The sequence below is a fragment of the Pseudopodoces humilis genome, chromosome 15 (genome assembly GCF_049639895.1).
Source record: "Pseudopodoces humilis isolate 2021_Gansu_Grassland_sample_001 chromosome 15, ASM4963989v1, whole genome shotgun sequence".
Classification (NCBI taxonomy): Eukaryota; Metazoa; Chordata; class Aves; order Passeriformes; family Paridae; genus Pseudopodoces; species Pseudopodoces humilis.
Window position 1 is genome coordinate 12,675,855 of NC_142214.1, and position 17,282 is coordinate 12,693,136.

At 40.4% G+C, this 17,282-nt stretch overlaps 1 protein-coding gene across 6 annotated transcripts in view; it reads left to right on the forward strand.

Moving 5' to 3' along the window:
- LOC102104844 (serine/threonine-protein kinase PAK 3) overlaps positions 1-17,282 on the forward strand; it is a 77,983-nt gene that overhangs the window by 46,079 nt on the left and 14,622 nt on the right. For 5 of the 6 annotated variants that reach the window (XM_014258769.2, XM_005530029.3, XM_014258768.2 and 2 more), the window contains 8 exons: positions 1,956-2,056; positions 6,647-6,800; positions 7,841-7,878; positions 9,113-9,244; positions 9,848-10,010; positions 11,712-11,775; positions 15,345-15,393; positions 17,071-17,183. In XM_014258769.2, the coding sequence (XP_014114244.1) occupies positions 1,956-2,056; positions 6,647-6,800; positions 7,841-7,878; positions 9,113-9,244; positions 9,848-10,010; positions 11,712-11,775; positions 15,345-15,393; positions 17,071-17,183 (814 nt within the window). Of the gene's footprint in view, positions 1-1,955; positions 2,057-2,268; positions 2,354-6,646; positions 6,801-7,840; positions 7,879-9,112; positions 9,245-9,847; positions 10,011-11,711; positions 11,776-15,344; positions 15,394-17,070; positions 17,184-17,282 lie in introns of those variants that run through there. The other variant, XM_088062468.1, reaches the window with a different exon arrangement.

Sequence of the window (17,282 nt, forward strand, 5' to 3'; positions counted from 1 at the left end):
TTTCTGCCTGAACCTGCAGGAACTTTGTTGTCTTTCATTTGCTCACCAGAGAGGAGGGATGTAAGGATGGATGATGTGGAGGCCCTCATAGCTAACTCTGTGCAGCAGGAGTGTACTGTGAGAGACATTTACAAGAAAATCAAATAGGAATGTTCAATACAAACTGCTTGCATCCAGTCAGTCAGGTGCTTCAAAGAAGTCATGGCTTTTCATATCATCTTGCCAGCTTGCATGAAATAGATATGACTTGATTTGCAGAGCCCACACAGAAACATTGAAATTTTTACACTGGGGAGAGGTGAAGGTGTAGTAAAGAGATTCTGTATTTCATTTGTAGTGTAGGTATCAGCATTTGGACCATAGGTGTTATATCACAAGTCCATGAAATAAATGAGACAGATCTTGGGGAATGAGCTGGAACACCTGTCCTCCAGCAGGAGAATCCTACAATGGACAAGTGCTGCTTTTCATTGAATGTTTTTATGTAATCCCTTACTTCACTTCTAGACTTGACTGCTGCTTTGAACTGAATTTGACAGTCCTTAAATCTAATTTTCACTACATTAGCTTGCAAATGATGAGGTAGAAGAAGCCAGTTTTGCTATCTACACCCAGATGACATCTTCTAACTGGCAACATCTGTCCTGAAAATTAAACAATGTCATCTTAATGATAAAAGAAGGGGAAAGCCTTTGCATTTGTATTTGATTTATTGCTGCCATCTTTACTGAATGGTAAATGAATATATTTCATCAGTGAACAATGTGTACGGTATGCAGCACAGACAAAATATGACAATTATTTAATGAGGATAGATGCAGCAATGCAGAGAAAGGATTAGAGGCATTCAAAATAGACTGTAAGTACAAAGAGTAGAGCATCTTCCTCTTAAAGGAGGCTGTAAGGTATAATAAGAAATACATAAATAGAGGCCTCGTGGGGCTATTACCCGAGCAAAGACAAACCTGGACTGGTCAGTCCAGCCTTGGATGAAACCCTAGATGAACCTACGGAGCTGGCAAACATAATATTTAAACACTGCAGGAAAGTGAAGGCAGCTTCCCTCAGCCTTTATTTCACTCATTCTTAATCAGGGTCAGTAAAACAGGGCTGAAGTGTCATTTGTCAGTAGTCAGAAGTGCAGGAGATGGATGACCACAGGGGATGTTATTTTCAAAAGGTTGTAAAGAGGGATGGAGATGAGAAGCAAATGCAGATTCTTCCAAGACTGCCTGCTTAAGTAAGATACCCCACATACTGGGAATACTGGTGATTTAAGAAGAAAAAAATCCAGGACACTAATAAAGCCTGCATTTTATGATCATATGTCTTAGTTAATTGAGAGCTCAAAATGTCTTTTCCAAAGACATTTCTGGGATTCTGTTGCTGGGCAGATTCTGTCTTTTCTGAAACAGAGCTGTTGTTTCAGCCTTTTAGCTGGAAGAGGAGTCATTGCATGAGTTGCTGGTTTTCACAGAACCTGTAGGAGAAAAAGCCTTTCCTCTGGTTTGGCTGACTTTGAAATGGATTCAAACCATATTGGAGAACAGACACTAATAAATATGGTGTGTCCTGTGTGATTTACTTCGGCAGGAACCCACAAAGTCAAATAGAAGTTAGTTTCTAGATAAGAAAACTCAATGAAAAAAATAACTGAAAATATAAATCATACTGGTTATAGATAGCCTAAGAAGGCTATTTCATGAACAACTTGCTTTGGCAGCAGTCACACTGGCTCAAAGAAAAACAAAATAAAATAACACCTGGTAGACCTTCCCTAGCAGGGGTTGACAGGCTGGCATTGTGTTAACCTGGGTCTGTTTCTTAAGTTGGATGGATGTTAATTGATTTGTTTTCCACTTTTTTAAAACACTATTTTGAGCACACCTGATTGTTAAAAGTTTTAAATGAAAAACTGTTCAGAAAATAAGTGCTTGTTAACATTTTGCCTCTAGCCAACAAGAAGAAAGAGAAGGAACGTCCTGAGATCTCTCTTCCTTCAGACTTTGAACACACCATTCATGTGGGATTTGATGCCGTCACTGGAGAATTCACAGTAAGTAACTTCTGTATTTCATGTTTACCAGAACTTCTAGTTTCTTGATGGTAAAATAATCTCTTTTTGCCAGAAACATCAGATCACAGCAGCCAGGCTGTGAAGAAAGAGACTTTTATTTGTTTGGCTTAGGATTTAGAGTACTTAACTTATGATTCAGGCTGCTTTTTTTTTTTTTTTTTTTTTTTTTTTTTTTTTTTTTTCTCTCCAAGGATTGTCAGCAGAGTGTCTGCAGGAAATGAAAACTAGGAAGAATGTAGATGTATGCTTTTCCCAGTCTCTCAAGCTGCTACAAGGGTTGGTTATTCACTGTCTTTGGGAAAGCATAAAAATTCCCCCCCCATGCATAGCAGACAACCAGCCTCAGTGCAAAGTCCAGCTGCTCTGCAGGTAACCCTTGGAGACACTCAGAAAGCTGCAGCACTGTGGAAGTCCATTCATTTTAATTTAGTATCCTTCAAAATATATTTATACTCTAGGTGATCAGTGTTTCTAGCCTTTATGTACTAATAAAATAGCTGTCAGCTTTTGCATCTTGAATCTCAACAAAGTGCTGGGAAAAATGAATCTGATAGAAGCTCTGAAGTGTGCAGGGATTTAAGAGCTTTTCTTCTCCGATTACTACTAGGGTGCTGAAACCATTGTTCTTTAAAGCTGAGATGGCAGTGAGCTTACATTTTGTTAAACTGTGGAGGTGAGAAGGAGCATTAGCAACTCTGCTGCAACCAGTAGTGCCCCATGAGCTGAGTGGTCAGACTGTGTAATCACCATTGTGGACTGTGCTAGTGCTGACTGACTGCATACACCAAACACAATGGGACAAATCATTTGCCTGGACAAAGGATGGCTAATTTTCAGAATTTGAGCCCTAAAATGGGATTTCTTCATAATTTTGTACTTTGATTGCTACTTTTGTTTCACAAAGAGGTTTCAGAAAGCTGGAAACTTTCTGTGTCCTACACTAGAGTTGCAACAGTAGGAATAACAGTAGAAGAAAAAAAGACACATTTAATTATAGCATGTCTTCAAAGGAGTAGTGAAATAGAATTATCCTTTGTAATTAGGAAATACAGATACATTTAAAATAAATGGACTAGTTAATTAGGATTTTTAAAATTAGATGTCATAAAATCTTACTTCAAAATTTATTCTGTGCCAAACCCTAGGGCTTGACTAAATGCATATTTAAAAAGCCCAGATGTCATCATTTTTGATCAGAAACTTTGCATAAAGCTTTTAAAACTGCATTTTCCCTGCTGTCTGTCTTGATTTTTCCTTTTTTTCCCCTCTCTTTCTTTTCCTGTAGCCACTTTATTGTTCTGGTTAATCTTCAGTGCCATTCTCCTTATCTTCATATCATATTACATTACTTTATGCTTTTGTTTCTCTCCTTTTTGTGTTTACGTCACTTCTTGTCTGTCTTCACCTTCCCACTTTCTGTTCTCTTCCCACTGGATGTTCAGCTGTTCTTATTCTATATCTGTTCTTGCTTTTTTGCCTTCTACCTTTATTTCTGTGTGTTTGAGACTTTTTCCTTCTGATTCCAAGCAAACACAATGGGTCACATATGTGTTCTCTCATAACCTGACTGGTGGTCAGGGTCCTGGTTAGTTCATGTTCCTGTGAGCTGAAGCAGAAAGGAGGGGTGTCAGACTTAAGACACTTCAGCACAGGCACTCACTACCTGTATTTCAGGGATCAAGGCTTAGAACATTTTGAATGTTGTTATTATCTACCAGTGTTTCAAAACAGTCTCTAACATCTTTGGTGGTTTTTTTGCTGTCAGATACTGCCAGCACAGAGTAAATCAATTCTCCATTATTAAATAGGTCCAGCTTTATTGCAGTAGTGTAGTTTCTTTTTAAATATCTTTCTCCTTTTCCAAGCAATGGATGTGAGATGTCTATTTTCCAATTACACTTGTTCTTGAAATTTGGAAGTGCAGTGCTGCAGTCTGAGAAGGCTGTAAACAATTCAAAACTAACCAAAGGGTCAGGTGACTTCCCATGCACAGCTTGCCAGCACAGGACTTAATGGTGTAGTCCTCAGTGGAGTCCATCATCAATCAAAGGAAGGGAATTTTTGCACCATTAAGAACTAGATATTGGTCCCAACTAATCCCAGATGTAGGCATTACATTACACATTACATTAGGCATGTTTGGTTTGTCCCAACCTGGATAGAACCTGTGTATCAGCTGAGTAGTCATGTGGTAAGTACCTCCTGCAAAGGAACTGCCACTAGCCCGTACCATGTTCTGGTATTCCCACTGTCTAGTGATCATGCTGTCTGCCTCTTTCAAAAGTTTGGAAGTGCCATGGGAGTGTCTAATTAATGTGCAAACACACAGGGTTTTTTTTGTTTTGAATTATTGCAGCTGTCATGCCAGTAGTGCCTGCTCTCCTGGTTATATGCAATGCATTGGGTCATTTTCTGACATCAAACCATTGCTCCCAGCTGCATCCCCTGATTGCTGTTAGATGCATCCTAATGCACGATTGCATGGGCTCCTGAGTTCTGGCTTTCAGGCTTGAGCACCAACTTGTGTTGTCCATCATGAAGAAATATTACATCTCCATTTCACTGTGCTTGGAGCAACCACATTTGCTAAGAAACAGGGCTTCTAAAGCAGAGAATAAAATTGGTTTGAAACCGTTGGATGGGAGCATCTTGCTAGAGCTTTATGATCCTTTATTTGAAAAATGAGTTGCGTTTTCTGAATGAAGGACAGCGTGGTTAGCAGGCCTTTGGGGGGTGTTTTTTGTAAGGCATGCATGTTTGAAACCATTTCCTCATCCCCAGCCTAGAAGAAAATGTGGTTACCCGCCAAACTTTTAAACTTCTAAATTAGGCCATTAGTAGGTGGGAAAAGTTGTGGCTGTAGATCCAAAGAAGTTGCACATTCCTAATCTAATCAAGCATTTCTTTACAATTGTCCTCATTTTCAGTCTGACACACACAGATTGTGTTGTGGCAATGTACAGCCTCCCAGATTTCACAATCTGACTTTGATCATCTTCTTTATCCACTGGTCAAATGGTGATCTCAGGGCTGGAGAACACCCAAGCCTGGAAAAAACTTTTATAGAGCCATTCAAAAATGGTAATCTGGCTTCAAAACTAGTCAAACAGCAAAAGCCCAGATATTTCTCCTTTTTTTTTTTTTTTCTTTTTTTTTCTTTTTAAATTTAAATTGACAAGGAAAAACACATGTAATTTTTCTAGTCAATTTGCATTAATTCTTAGGAATGCATATTTATGAGGAGAGAAAAACTGTTTAAAAGTGAGAGAAGGGGGAATGATGCTTCCAAACTTTGGAACAGTTGTGATTTTTCTGTTTTCCTAAACCTACCTTCCTGTAGCCTGTCTACCACCTGATCTATTTGGTATCCACCTCGTAACTCTCATTTTAGATGGGTCTTGCCCATTCTGTCCCATTGGTTTCCTTCTCCTACCACCTTCTAAGTTTTCCCACATTCTGTTTTAACTTTCTTTTCTTTCTTTATTTACATCCATTACAGCCAGATCTCTATGGCTCACAGATGTGCCCAGGGAAGCTCCCAGAGGTGCGTCACAGGCCCCAAAGGCTTCTTTGAGATGTCATAGCACTGCAGCAGCAGGTTGATATCTGTGCAGTAGATTTGTTGCTTGGCTTTTCCCACTTTTTTTCATCAATCTTAAACTTTGGAGGCTCATGTCACACATTGTTTTGTGGACAATTTCTGAGAAGAAGCTATATGAAAGTAGATTAGCACATTTTTTCTTCAGTGAGCCCTGCAATTTGCTGGGCAATGTCAGCTGTGCAGTAAGAGGGGGGAAATGACAGGCTGTTAAATCTAGGGAATTATCCTGGATAACTGAAGCAAGTTCTTATCAATAGAATTTCATTGTGGAGGTGGGGCTTTTAGTTATTGGATCGATTTTCAAATTCTGCTTCACCCATAACATGTCCAAGCATTCATCCAAGGCTTTGGCACTCTCAGCCTGTTTTCTGAGTTCTCGGTTTCTGTATGTTTGCAGTAAGGAATCTAGAGACATCCTTTGCAGCAGTGGTATAGCTCAGTATCATGATTTTGAGAGCTGAAAGACAGATTCTCTACCCTGCAGTGTTCCCTGGTATGCTGAAAATTAATTGTATTAGAGTGGGGTTTACCTTTGAATCAGACAGCAGTGATCATTTCAGCAAAATGTGTTTGGATTCCTAAGCATGAAAAGTCCCTGTAAAGTTCCTAAAAAACACTGTGTTGTCCACCAATAGAGAATGGTCTTGTTATGTCTGCCCTGAATCACCAGGCAAACAAGCTTAAGCCTTAAATCATTATTCCACGGAAGAGCAGAGTTGATTTCTAGAGAAGTTTCATGTCCTTTTTTTCTTCTCATAGTCATTACTTTATTTTCTTTCTAAAGCTGGGTCCTGATTTTAGCTAGATTTTTGATAGAGAAGAAATGATTGCATCTAATTTTAATTCTAAGGTGTCAATCAAAATTTCTGCAAGTAATCTTACAGCAAACATGGAATCATGGTAAAGATCTGTGAGGCTACATATTTTAAATACTCTAAACCCACTTTGTTTCCACTCAACATCTACAGGGCATTCCAGAGCAGTGGGCCAGGCTACTACAGACCTCCAACATAACAAAACTGGAGCAGAAGAAGAACCCACAGGCTGTTCTAGATGTTCTCAAATTTTATGATTCAAAAGAAACAGTTAACAACCAAAAATACATGAGTTTTACATCAGGAGGTAAGTTGACATCTCCCAACAGAGGAGGTCAGGCTCCAAAACAAGTCAGAGCAAAGTTCAATATTCAAGTAGTCAGGAAGCAACCTTAACCAATTCCACATTGTGGAATACTCCTGAAATTAATTCCATTTCTCTTTTTTCCCCCCCAAATATCATTAAAATGGTGACATAGCTTCATTGCAGGTTTTTAGAACTAACCAAGATTTTGAAACCAAAATGCCATTAAGATACCATTAGTTTGGTAGAGTGCCTGTTGACAGCTTCAGCTAAAAAAGGGGATGTCTGTAGCCAGCAGGGTGTGGACAGCATTTGGAATTTACCTGCTGGAGTTCTATTTCCTCCACAGGATCGTCTGTGGCAGTAGAGTTTGTCATTTCCAGGAGTTTGAAGGTTCAACCAAGACAACTTCCAAAATGCAGAAGTTTCTCAGTCTTTCTAAAAACTGTGCACTTATCTCCAGGATTGAGAGAAATAGTTTTTTTCCCCAAATTCCATAATTAAAGGATTTGACTAATTTGATGCTTACTGTGTGCTAAAATAGCAGTTCCCTTTGTGATGAAATGTAAACTTCAAAACAGTTCATGTGTGCTCCTGAGCCCAGGAGCTGTTCTTATGCTTCGTCAGAATAGAGTTGCTTGGCTAAACGGGGGTTTCAAGGAAGCTTTTCTGTGGAAATGTCATCAAGCTAATGAGAATGAATGCATGCAATTTATTGAAAAGAAAAATAAAACACAGGAAAAAAAGGAGAAAAAGCTGCTTTAGATCTTGGGTGGAACAGAAGCATTGACAGTTAAAGAACAATTTGCATTTTCTTGATCAAATTTCTATTTACTTTATCTACTTACTGTATTTACTGGCAAACAGGACAAAAAATAGACAGTCTGGAATTTTGTCCTGTTCTCTTCCTTGCTGTTGCTCCTGAAGGGATGGTGTGAAAGAAAAACAATCTCTATTTGGTTTGACTTGTTCTATGGGCTTTTCCAAAACAGGCAGGATTTCTTTCTAATGGCATCTGGTTCATTCTCCTTTGCTCATTGCAGATAAAAGTGCCCATGGATACATAGAAGCTCATCCATCGGTGAGTGGTAAAGTAACCTTTGATGTTCCTAGTGTTTAAGAATTGTGGAGCAAGCCATGAGCTTTCCCTGGCTGATTTATGGTTTTCCATTTGAGATATTTTTTAAAATGTGAAAGTCTGGTTTAGCAGACAGAAGATTGCTGGCTGGTTTTAACCATGGTGTATATCATTCACAACAATATGCAGCACTGCCTAATAAGCCCATTTTAGTGTAGTTTTAAAAATTTAGAATCCCATTTCTATCAAGTTTCATGATTTCTCCTTAGTACAGCTGGATATATAATTGAATATAAATAAGGTTATAATTGATATTTAATTTGCTATTACCATTGAAGGAAAGTTTTAAATAACCATTCACTCTAATTAATGCTGGATTGCAACAGCAATCCCAGAGATATAGGAGTGACATACACATTAATACTGACCTAATCTATTAGAATTATTGTTAGTGAATTAAATAGCAAGTGACTGAAAGGGGATTTGGCTTTTCTTTTAAACTGTTAAGCAGCTTCACGTGAGGTTGTGATTACACAGCCAACTGTGTATAATAAAATGAAAATCATCTTTGAATATTCACACCGTAGATTTTCAATCAGTGCCACTTCCTTTATCTTTAATAAAACACACTTCTCAGAGGAGGTGTGGTGCTCACCAGAGCAGAGTAAGCCTTTCCAGTAGCTCTTCCAGTGGGTATGGACACCTTGGCATATGCTGTAGTATTTTTGTCTAGCAAACAGGGGCTACATGTCTCTAGTGAGACAGTCAGCATGACAGCTTTCCAAAATTACTGACTCAGGTCTCCCTGTTTGCTGTGGACTTCACTTACTGGTATTTCTACTGGACCAAAGGGGTGGCATTTTAAAGAGAGTGACACTCGTGTGAGTATGTTGAATGGTGCCTTTGATTTGCTTCAGTTCTCTAAGCGGCCTGTTGTAGCCAGCCTTGAAGTTGGTAAACACTTCACAAGGCTTTTTTTTTGTGTGTGTGTTTCACCAGCACTTTTGGGATGACATGATATAACCCCCTGCCTCCAAGCAGCAGCTGAGACTAGTGGAGTTCAATGCACCTAGACCTTTAAGTGTTGTGCTGAGTTTAACTTAGAACTTAGGCCCATAGGAGCATGTGCATGTCTAGATTGGTCTCTAACATCTAGGAAGACTAAGGCTGTAGGTAGCTATCAAAGCTTCAAAGTTGCAGGATAGAGACTGTCACTCACAGTGCTGTCTGTCCACAGAGCACAAAAACAGCATCAGAACCTCCTCTGGCTCCCTCTGTGTCTGAAGAAGAGGATGAAGATGATGAAGAGGAGGAAGATGACAATGAACCTCCACCTGTTATCGCCCCACGGCCTGAACACACAAAATCAGTAAGTGCCAGATTTGATTAGGTGTGTGTTTGGTGCAGTGCAGAGCTGCAAGTTTCTGATCAGACAGCACTTGCTGGTTGGGGCTGAAGGTGCTTGGCAGGAAGTCCTGTCATGACACAGCGCCTCACTTCAGCCACTGACATTGGGAAAATTGGGTTTGACCTTTCACATTCATCGTCAGTATCCTGGGATCTTGATGGTGGTCATGACTTTCTTCTTGTATCAGGGAAGGGCATGTCCTTTAATGTTACTAGTGTGAAAATGAGACACATTTTCCAGCTGTGCAGGCTCCCTGTCACCAGGGATAGCAGTCCAGAAATGCAGTTCGTATCCTGGCAAGATACATAGGTCACACTGTCCTCTGGAGATACCTGCCCCTCTCCATGAACTGTATCAGAAAATCCATTAAAATTGAACACAAAACTGGCCATGAACTTGTAACCTTTCATTTTTGCTTGTTCAGTTTGAGAAGTGGACAGCAAAATCAGTTTTAAAGTCCTGGATGTGGCTGACACGATCTTCGTAAGGGTTTGTACTTGAAATATGATCTCAGAGGCATCTCTGCCACCCACCTTTCTGACACAAAAAAATTTCTTGTCACAGATCTACACACGCTCTGTTATTGAACCTGCCGCTGCACCAGCACCAGCTAAAGAAGCCACCACTCCCCAGCCTGAAAACTCAAACACAAACACTCTGTACAGAAACACAGACCGGCAGCGAAAAAAATCCAAGATGACAGATGAGGAGATCCTAGAGAAACTGAGTATGTATTGAGTATTTCGAGTCTGCTAGAGCAGTGTATTTCCTGCATGCATCATCATTAGCTGTACCAAATGTTTGTCTCAGTTTAGTGTCACAGAGTCATTTACAGCTCCTGGCAGAAACTGTTGTGCTTCGAGGCAGCGAGAGAACACTTGGGGTGTTCCTGCTGCCTCTGAGGGCAGCTGGGACTGGGTTGGATTTGCCTGAGCTTCTTTCTGTGCTAAAGGCAAAAGCAGAGATTGTTTCTTGTTGAGGAAAAGGCTGTGACCTAGTGAATGACATTGGGAACTCCTGTGTACTAATGGTCAAATAGAACAGAATGTTTGGGTTCCCAAATTCTCTTTAGACTCCTAACTTCTCATGAGTCATCGGAGTCAAAATACTTTGCAAAAATCTGTTGGGTTTTTGTTTGTGGGAGGTTTTTTATTGGTGTGGGGTTTTTTACCAGTCAACAGCTGCAGCACAAAGCTGGTTCCTTCAGCCTCAATGAACTCCTTGTCTCCTTGAGACAGTTACACATCTTCCAGGTGTTCTTCTGTCCTTTTCATAACTGTTATTGCTCCTACTTCTACAGTTTGTTTTATAATAATTGTACAATTTTGTTGGTGACCTCTCCTTTGAAAGGAACATCCGCTGTATCAGATGACATGGCACTTTTTCATGACTAATTCTCAGCCAGCTAATATAATTAGAACTCCAACCACTGGCTCAGCCACTGTGCAGATCATACTCTATTAAAGCACCTCAAGCACTTCATGATTCTGCAGTGCAACAAATTTAATTTGCTTCTTGCATGTGACAGCCGCCAGTGCAGTGTTCTCAGATTAAATGGTTTCATTCAGAACAGAACCCAGGATACTCTGTGTCTACCATTAACTGTTAGTAAAAAAAGCAGATTGATCTACACCTCCTTCTGTCAGATCACAAAGCCAGTAATGTCTTTAATGGTGGCAACTGCTTGTAATAGGGTGCTGTTTGGCTGTGGCTTTTTCTCAGTGGTTGCCATTGCTCAACATTCTTGTCATTGCTGTGACTGCACAGCCTTCCTTAGCTGTGAGATTGCAGCTGCTTGCCTAGAGATTCCTGCATCCTTACCAGGCTGACATGAACCTCATTGACATTAGGGAGTATCCAAGAGCTAAATTCAACAGCTTTAACTGAGGGCACAATGAAATAAATTCCAGAGCAGGTGGTTACCTGCAGACATGTCAGCTTATATAGAGAGAAATTCTGCTTCTTCAGGTGATGCTAAATGTTTGAGGCAGGCTTCTCCCATGAGATCTACAGGTATCCTGCATCCATGAGCTCAAGTATGTCTGTCATTTATTCAAGCTGCTGTATATGTCAAGTTGGGACTGAGCCCTGGAGTTTTTGGGGATTATATCTCCGAAATGTTACATGCTTTCCTGCTTTTTCTTTCTTAACAATTTGCTACCAAGTGAGCAAGATTGCATTGGTGCCTCTTATTTTCTCATCTCTGTCTGTTCTGAATGTTTATCCTTGTGTTTAGTTTCCTGTCTAGGTAACCCTAAAGGACTGTAGAAAATCAGTTTGTGGAGGCCATCTGTGATGCCTCTGTTGTTGTTGTTACACAACTGACCACAAATGGCTCAAAGCCCCAGACAGCAGGGCTGCATTTCAGATCTGCTGGAAGGTGGAATCTTTATTTTGAAGTGAGAATCTTGCATTTTGTTTCTTTCAGGGAGCATTGTGAGTGTGGGAGATCCTAAGAAGAAATACACTCGATTTGAAAAAATTGGCCAAGGGTAAGTCATATCCCAGTTACTTGTGCAAAACCATGGGCCAGGTATTTTGCTGGTGTAATATCAAGCATGAAGATAGGCAAGCTCCAAATGTATTCAGATATGATCAGGTTTAGATCCTCCTGTCTCTCAGTACTGGTCAGAATTTCTAAGAGTGGTCAAAAGTAATCATCAAAGACAACTTGATGCTGACAGTATCTTATCTGCAGCAAGGAGCAGGGCCTGAAAGATCTCCTGTCCCTCAGGTGTGTGGCTCTTGTTTGCTTATTTTCTTAGAAGAAATCATTTTTGTATGTCTGAAAATAATACGACCATGCTCAAGAAAGGAGAAAAAACATCATTACCTAAAAGAGTAACTTACCACCTGATAGCTGACAGCTCTCAATAACATTTAGTTCAAATATTTGCTTTAAACAATATTCAGTGGTCAGGCTTATAACCACATAGTTTAGAAACTGAAACCAGAGATTAAATAATAAGCTCTTTTTTCTAGCAGGGGTTGTAAAATCCAAACATTCAGTAATAGACACAGTGCTAATGCACTTCAGAGGAAAATATATCATCTACCTCATGGCTGCAGGTTTAAGGCATTTATTGAAAATAATCACCCAACCCATTCCCTTTTGAAACTCAGCTTTGCTTAATGTAAATTGGATCAATTTGTAATATTTCCTATGTGAGGAGGCAAGAACAAAAGAACTTACCTCAAAATTAGGTATCTGACTCACATTTAAGTATGTACCACCTGCACCATTAGTGTTTCCTTGGCAGTGTTGTTGTTCCAGGAGGGCTGGCACCATCTGTGTAACACCAGGACACTGCTATCAGTGTAGGACAGAAGCTGTTCACTGGCATCAGGAGATAGTTTTCTGCCTTAACTGTGAGGTCTGAGCTCAGAGTAGCTTGTTGCTAACCTAGAATAGTTAATGTCCTGCAGAAAGGCTGAAACACTCATGCTCTTTCTCTGGCAGGTTTTATCTTAGATCTCTCTGGTTTGGTAGGTAGGGCCCTTGTGGGAAGATGTTTATGCTCCATTCATTGTATAAAAACCCTTTCTCAAATTCCAACTTGCTTCCTATCTGAAGGTTTTGTTCTTACTGTGGTTTGTAAAATGTCAGTGGATACTTCAAGCTGTGCCTGTCTCTTAGAAGAGAAGTGTCAGATGAACAAGTGAGAGCAGAATAAACATGTGTGTGAAGCAGATTATTGCTGTCACTGTGAGAATGTGGCCATCACCCTCACAGTGTTTTATTTTGATAGTTCTAGGAGTGAGCTTATACAATGGTGCCTTGACATCTGGTGCAAAAACAAGTAGCTGGTATGTGGCCTAAAAGGGTATCTAAATGGATTTCCTCCAGCTTATAGTACAGCCTGAAGATTGCATAGCCTCCTTGGAGAGGAGTGAGTGTGCTGCTATAACTAACTCATGCCTCTAATACTGCAGGCAAATTTACTGTGATAGGAAAAGATCCTAAAGAGAAAGATCATCAGAAAGGTAATCAAACAGGATGATCAGGAGGACCCAAAGTGCTGCATGACTGGGGTTTGGGTGTCTGCAGCAGTGCTGGGCTGTGGCACTGCCTTGGCAGGTGCTGATATGCTCAGTTAATGCAGGTGCCAGTTCCTGAGCTGCCATCTCTGCAATGAGTTGGGTACAGCTATGCCAAAGGCAAGTGTTGTAGTGTTGGAAGTGAGCAAGTTTTCAGTAGCTGCTAATGAGAGCACTGCAAGGCAGGGAGAGGTATGGCTGCTCAGAGAACTGCAGACACGGTTCAACTGCTTATGTTAGGAAAAGCAATTTGTACAGCACATTGCACTTCATGGCTTCATACAGCTGGGAAGTTAATAAATGCTGTGATGGTTTTACTGCCACTTTGCAGTGAAGAGTAGTCAGCAGGCCTGTGCTGCAGAACAGGCCAGTGGTGAGTCCCTGTTTTGCCACCTGTCTCCAGCTGGGGACTGAAAATGTAGATGACACCAGAGGAAACTTAGTTCTAACTAGCACTTGATAAAGACCTTGTGTTCACTCAAGCAGTGTTAGCTCTTTTAGCAAGACAAATTAGTACGGAGCCATGAGGTTAGTACACACTGCATTACAGCGATGCAGATTTAATGGTGAGTCCTGGCACTTGACTAACTGCAGTAAAGGCAAGGTGCTGCAGAACTGATTAAAAGTTACTGATCAGAAATTAGTTACTTAGAAGTAAAAGTTTGTAATGCAAAATCACAAAGCCTCTGCAATTAATTCACAGCTTTACTTAAATTACCTTCATCTAAACTCTTCACAGGTGGCCTGGAGCATTCCAAAAACATTTTAGTTTCAGCAGCTGTTTTGAAATAAAGCCTGATATGAGTTTGCTCAGGAGAATCATCGCAGTGTTAGCAATTCTGAATGAATGTTGTTGATTTCTTATGAAAACAAATTGGATTAATCTTGTCAGTTAGTCATAGGAAAATGTATTTGCCTTTATATTAAAAGAATGCATAGCATGCCCAATGGGAATATTACTCTCAATGCAGACATAAGGTCTCTGTTGAATTAAACTGCTTCTGAAATATTTCAGCCTGCAGGTAAACAAACAAGCCAGGGGATCATGTGAAAAGGAGACAACTGATTTTGGCACTTCAAGTCACTGATAGACTTGCTGGATGCACATTCCTGCTTGTGAGAATTCCCTCCCTGACTCTCAAATGCCTCACTGCCCCTGCTGACATGGGCTTCTTAAATGATGGCAGTGTAAAGCTGTGGTTAAGCTCAGAAGGAAGAGTTTTCAAGCCCCTAGTTGCTTTGAAACCCAAAGGAATTGCCTCTGCCTGGGGCCTTTTCAGCCCTTCACATCATTATGGGGAAGAACATCTTTGAAGGCAGATGGCAAACCAAACACCACCCTGTCTAGTGTGCAGATGGGTACAGAATTTATTTCTGGTGGTTCTACAACACTACCTATGTTTGCCACAAAAGCAACACATGGATACCATGAAGAGTCCTTCATGTGTTAGGTGCACTCAACAGAAGCAGCTGCCTATGGTTCTTGACACACAGAGAAGCTCTCTAAGTATCCTCTGTTCTGAGTCCTTCCCAATTTGTGTGTGAAATAATAGAGGCCTTAACCTGCTGTAGTTGTGACCTTGCAGGAAGACTGGAAAATTGTTTACTTGCATGCTGGAGAAAGTTGTATTTAGATCTTTTCCTCAAATGGTTGTCATATGTTCAAGATTCTCAGAGTGACTGTGTGACATTGCCTGAGATTGGCAGATGAATTCAATTTAAAGGTGTGAGAAGGCCCAACTGGATAGTGTGTTACACTTCATGGAAAAAACCACAGTCATAGACACACAGAGAAAAAGGGGGGAAGAAACTAAATTCAACACAGCAAAATGGAAAATAATTAAACATACTATTTTCTCTTGGACACCCTGCATGGCAGAGGACTGGTGGGCTGTCATGCTGTTGGCTGAGGAGTGGGTAAACCTGTATAAACACTCCAGGCAGCACAGCTCTCTTGCCTGGGCTGGCTTTCACTTCCAGGGACTAAAGAGTTTCTCAGTTTCTCCTGCTGTCTTGTTTCTAGGGCTTCAGGAACTGTTTATACAGCAATTGACATTGCCACAGGACAAGAGGTAAGTGTCAAAAATCCCAGCAGATTCTGCATTAGAGTACACTGCGTACCACCAAAACTGTAGCAGTACTAGTAGCTTTCAGCTCTGGTGTGAGCTGTGGCTGGAGCTTTGGGTGGCCAGTAGAGCTTTCCTGCAAAGGCTGTTTCTCTGATGCCTGGGCAGCTGGCAAAATCCATCATCTGCTGTCTTCAGCTTTTAAGTGAAAGGTCTTTAAAGGGCAGTGTGGTTCTGTGCCTCGGTAACTGAATAGTTACTGTGGCCATATGCTTTCCAGCAACACTGGATCTGAGGTTTTCATAAATGCCTGAAAAGGTGTGAATTCCTGGAATCAATAAGAGCCTTGGTGCTCTCTGTGCTTGGCTGGATGCTTCAACCATAGCAAATTTTAAAAGATTAATTTTTTTACTTACTCTGTCTTCAGAACAAGTTGGTGCTCTCCACAGTATTGTTGATCCCACCCTGCTACCATGTTACATTATTCCTGAATGTTTTTTTAATGGAAAGTAATCTGCCAAGAAATCCCAACAAGCTTTTGTGGTGATAAAAAGTAGATAATTTCTATTGCCAGCATAAATGTACTGGTTTAGAAATTGTTCTGTCTCTGTTCCCCATTGTGCATCAAGTTGTGCCTTTCAGAGAATGCTGGTCTAGATACACAGTTTAACTCTGTATATTTATACCACAAAATCTGCCTGTGCATGTGGCCACAGACTGGTTAGCAATGCAACTTGTAAAATCAAAACATCTGTTGTAACTAGAAGCTGTGGGAAAACACTTGAGGTGGTCACAGATTCTCCTGTTGCTGTGAGGAATAAATAGCTTTGTTACATTGCTTGATTTCAGAAAGACTTTGTCCATAGAACTGCCAGAAAAAAGGAGGGCAGTGGTATCTGTCAGAGAAAGACATGGTCTCAGTCTTAATTACTAAATCTGTTAAGGCATCCATGAGCTGAAGTCAACTGTCATCATTCAGGCCCAATTTATCACAATCCCAAGTTTGAACAGTTACACTATTTGCCATTTGTTCCATCATGTGTTTTGTCTTAAAGTATAATGCAAAATATAATTAAGGAGAAATCATGTATTGGACTCAGTTTTGTGTTTCAGTCCTACTGCAGCTGGTAAGAAGTTGTGTTTTGGTCTGGTCTCAGTGACAGGCTATTACAGTGATCATATTAGTAAAAAACAGACAAGGTCATGTGTCAGAGAATCCTGCTCTCTTTGGGGATCCAGCTTCAGATTCCTGAATTCTCATTTCTGGATCTCAGCAGAGATTTGGATCTGAACCTTACTGGTAGTTCCTTATACACCTGCCATGCTGCATTTGGTAACCACAATTAAATTGGGTCTCCAAGGGGTCTAAAAGCCCTGTAAACTTAAACCCTGGGTACATCCATAAAATACCAGCACATGGATTATTTCCTTTTAGACCCTGACAATAACTGGAAATGTGAACCGTGTTAAAGAGTGTTCTTTAGAGGAGCAAATAAAAATTTCAGAATTTGGGAAGTGCTAGGATTGTTATTTTTGTCATGGAGCAACATCTGTAACATATGTCTGTGTTTGCTTTGTTATGCAAACAAGAATAGCAGGTGATACAATCAAAAATCATGTAGTTGTCCACTACAGTCTTGTGCAACAGACTACTCAGGTTAATGGCTTTTAATATCATTTTAGGTGGCCATAAAGCAAATGAATCTCCAACAGCAGCCCAAAAAGGAACTAATTATCAATGAAATCCTGGTCATGAGGGAAAATAAGAATCCTAATATTGTTAACTATTTAGACAGGTAAGTTGTTCTGGTATTATCATGTGAATGTTCGTTTACACACTGCAGGCCAAAGGCTAAAAAAACCCTTTGATCACTGCATAACATGGAGCTCTTTAT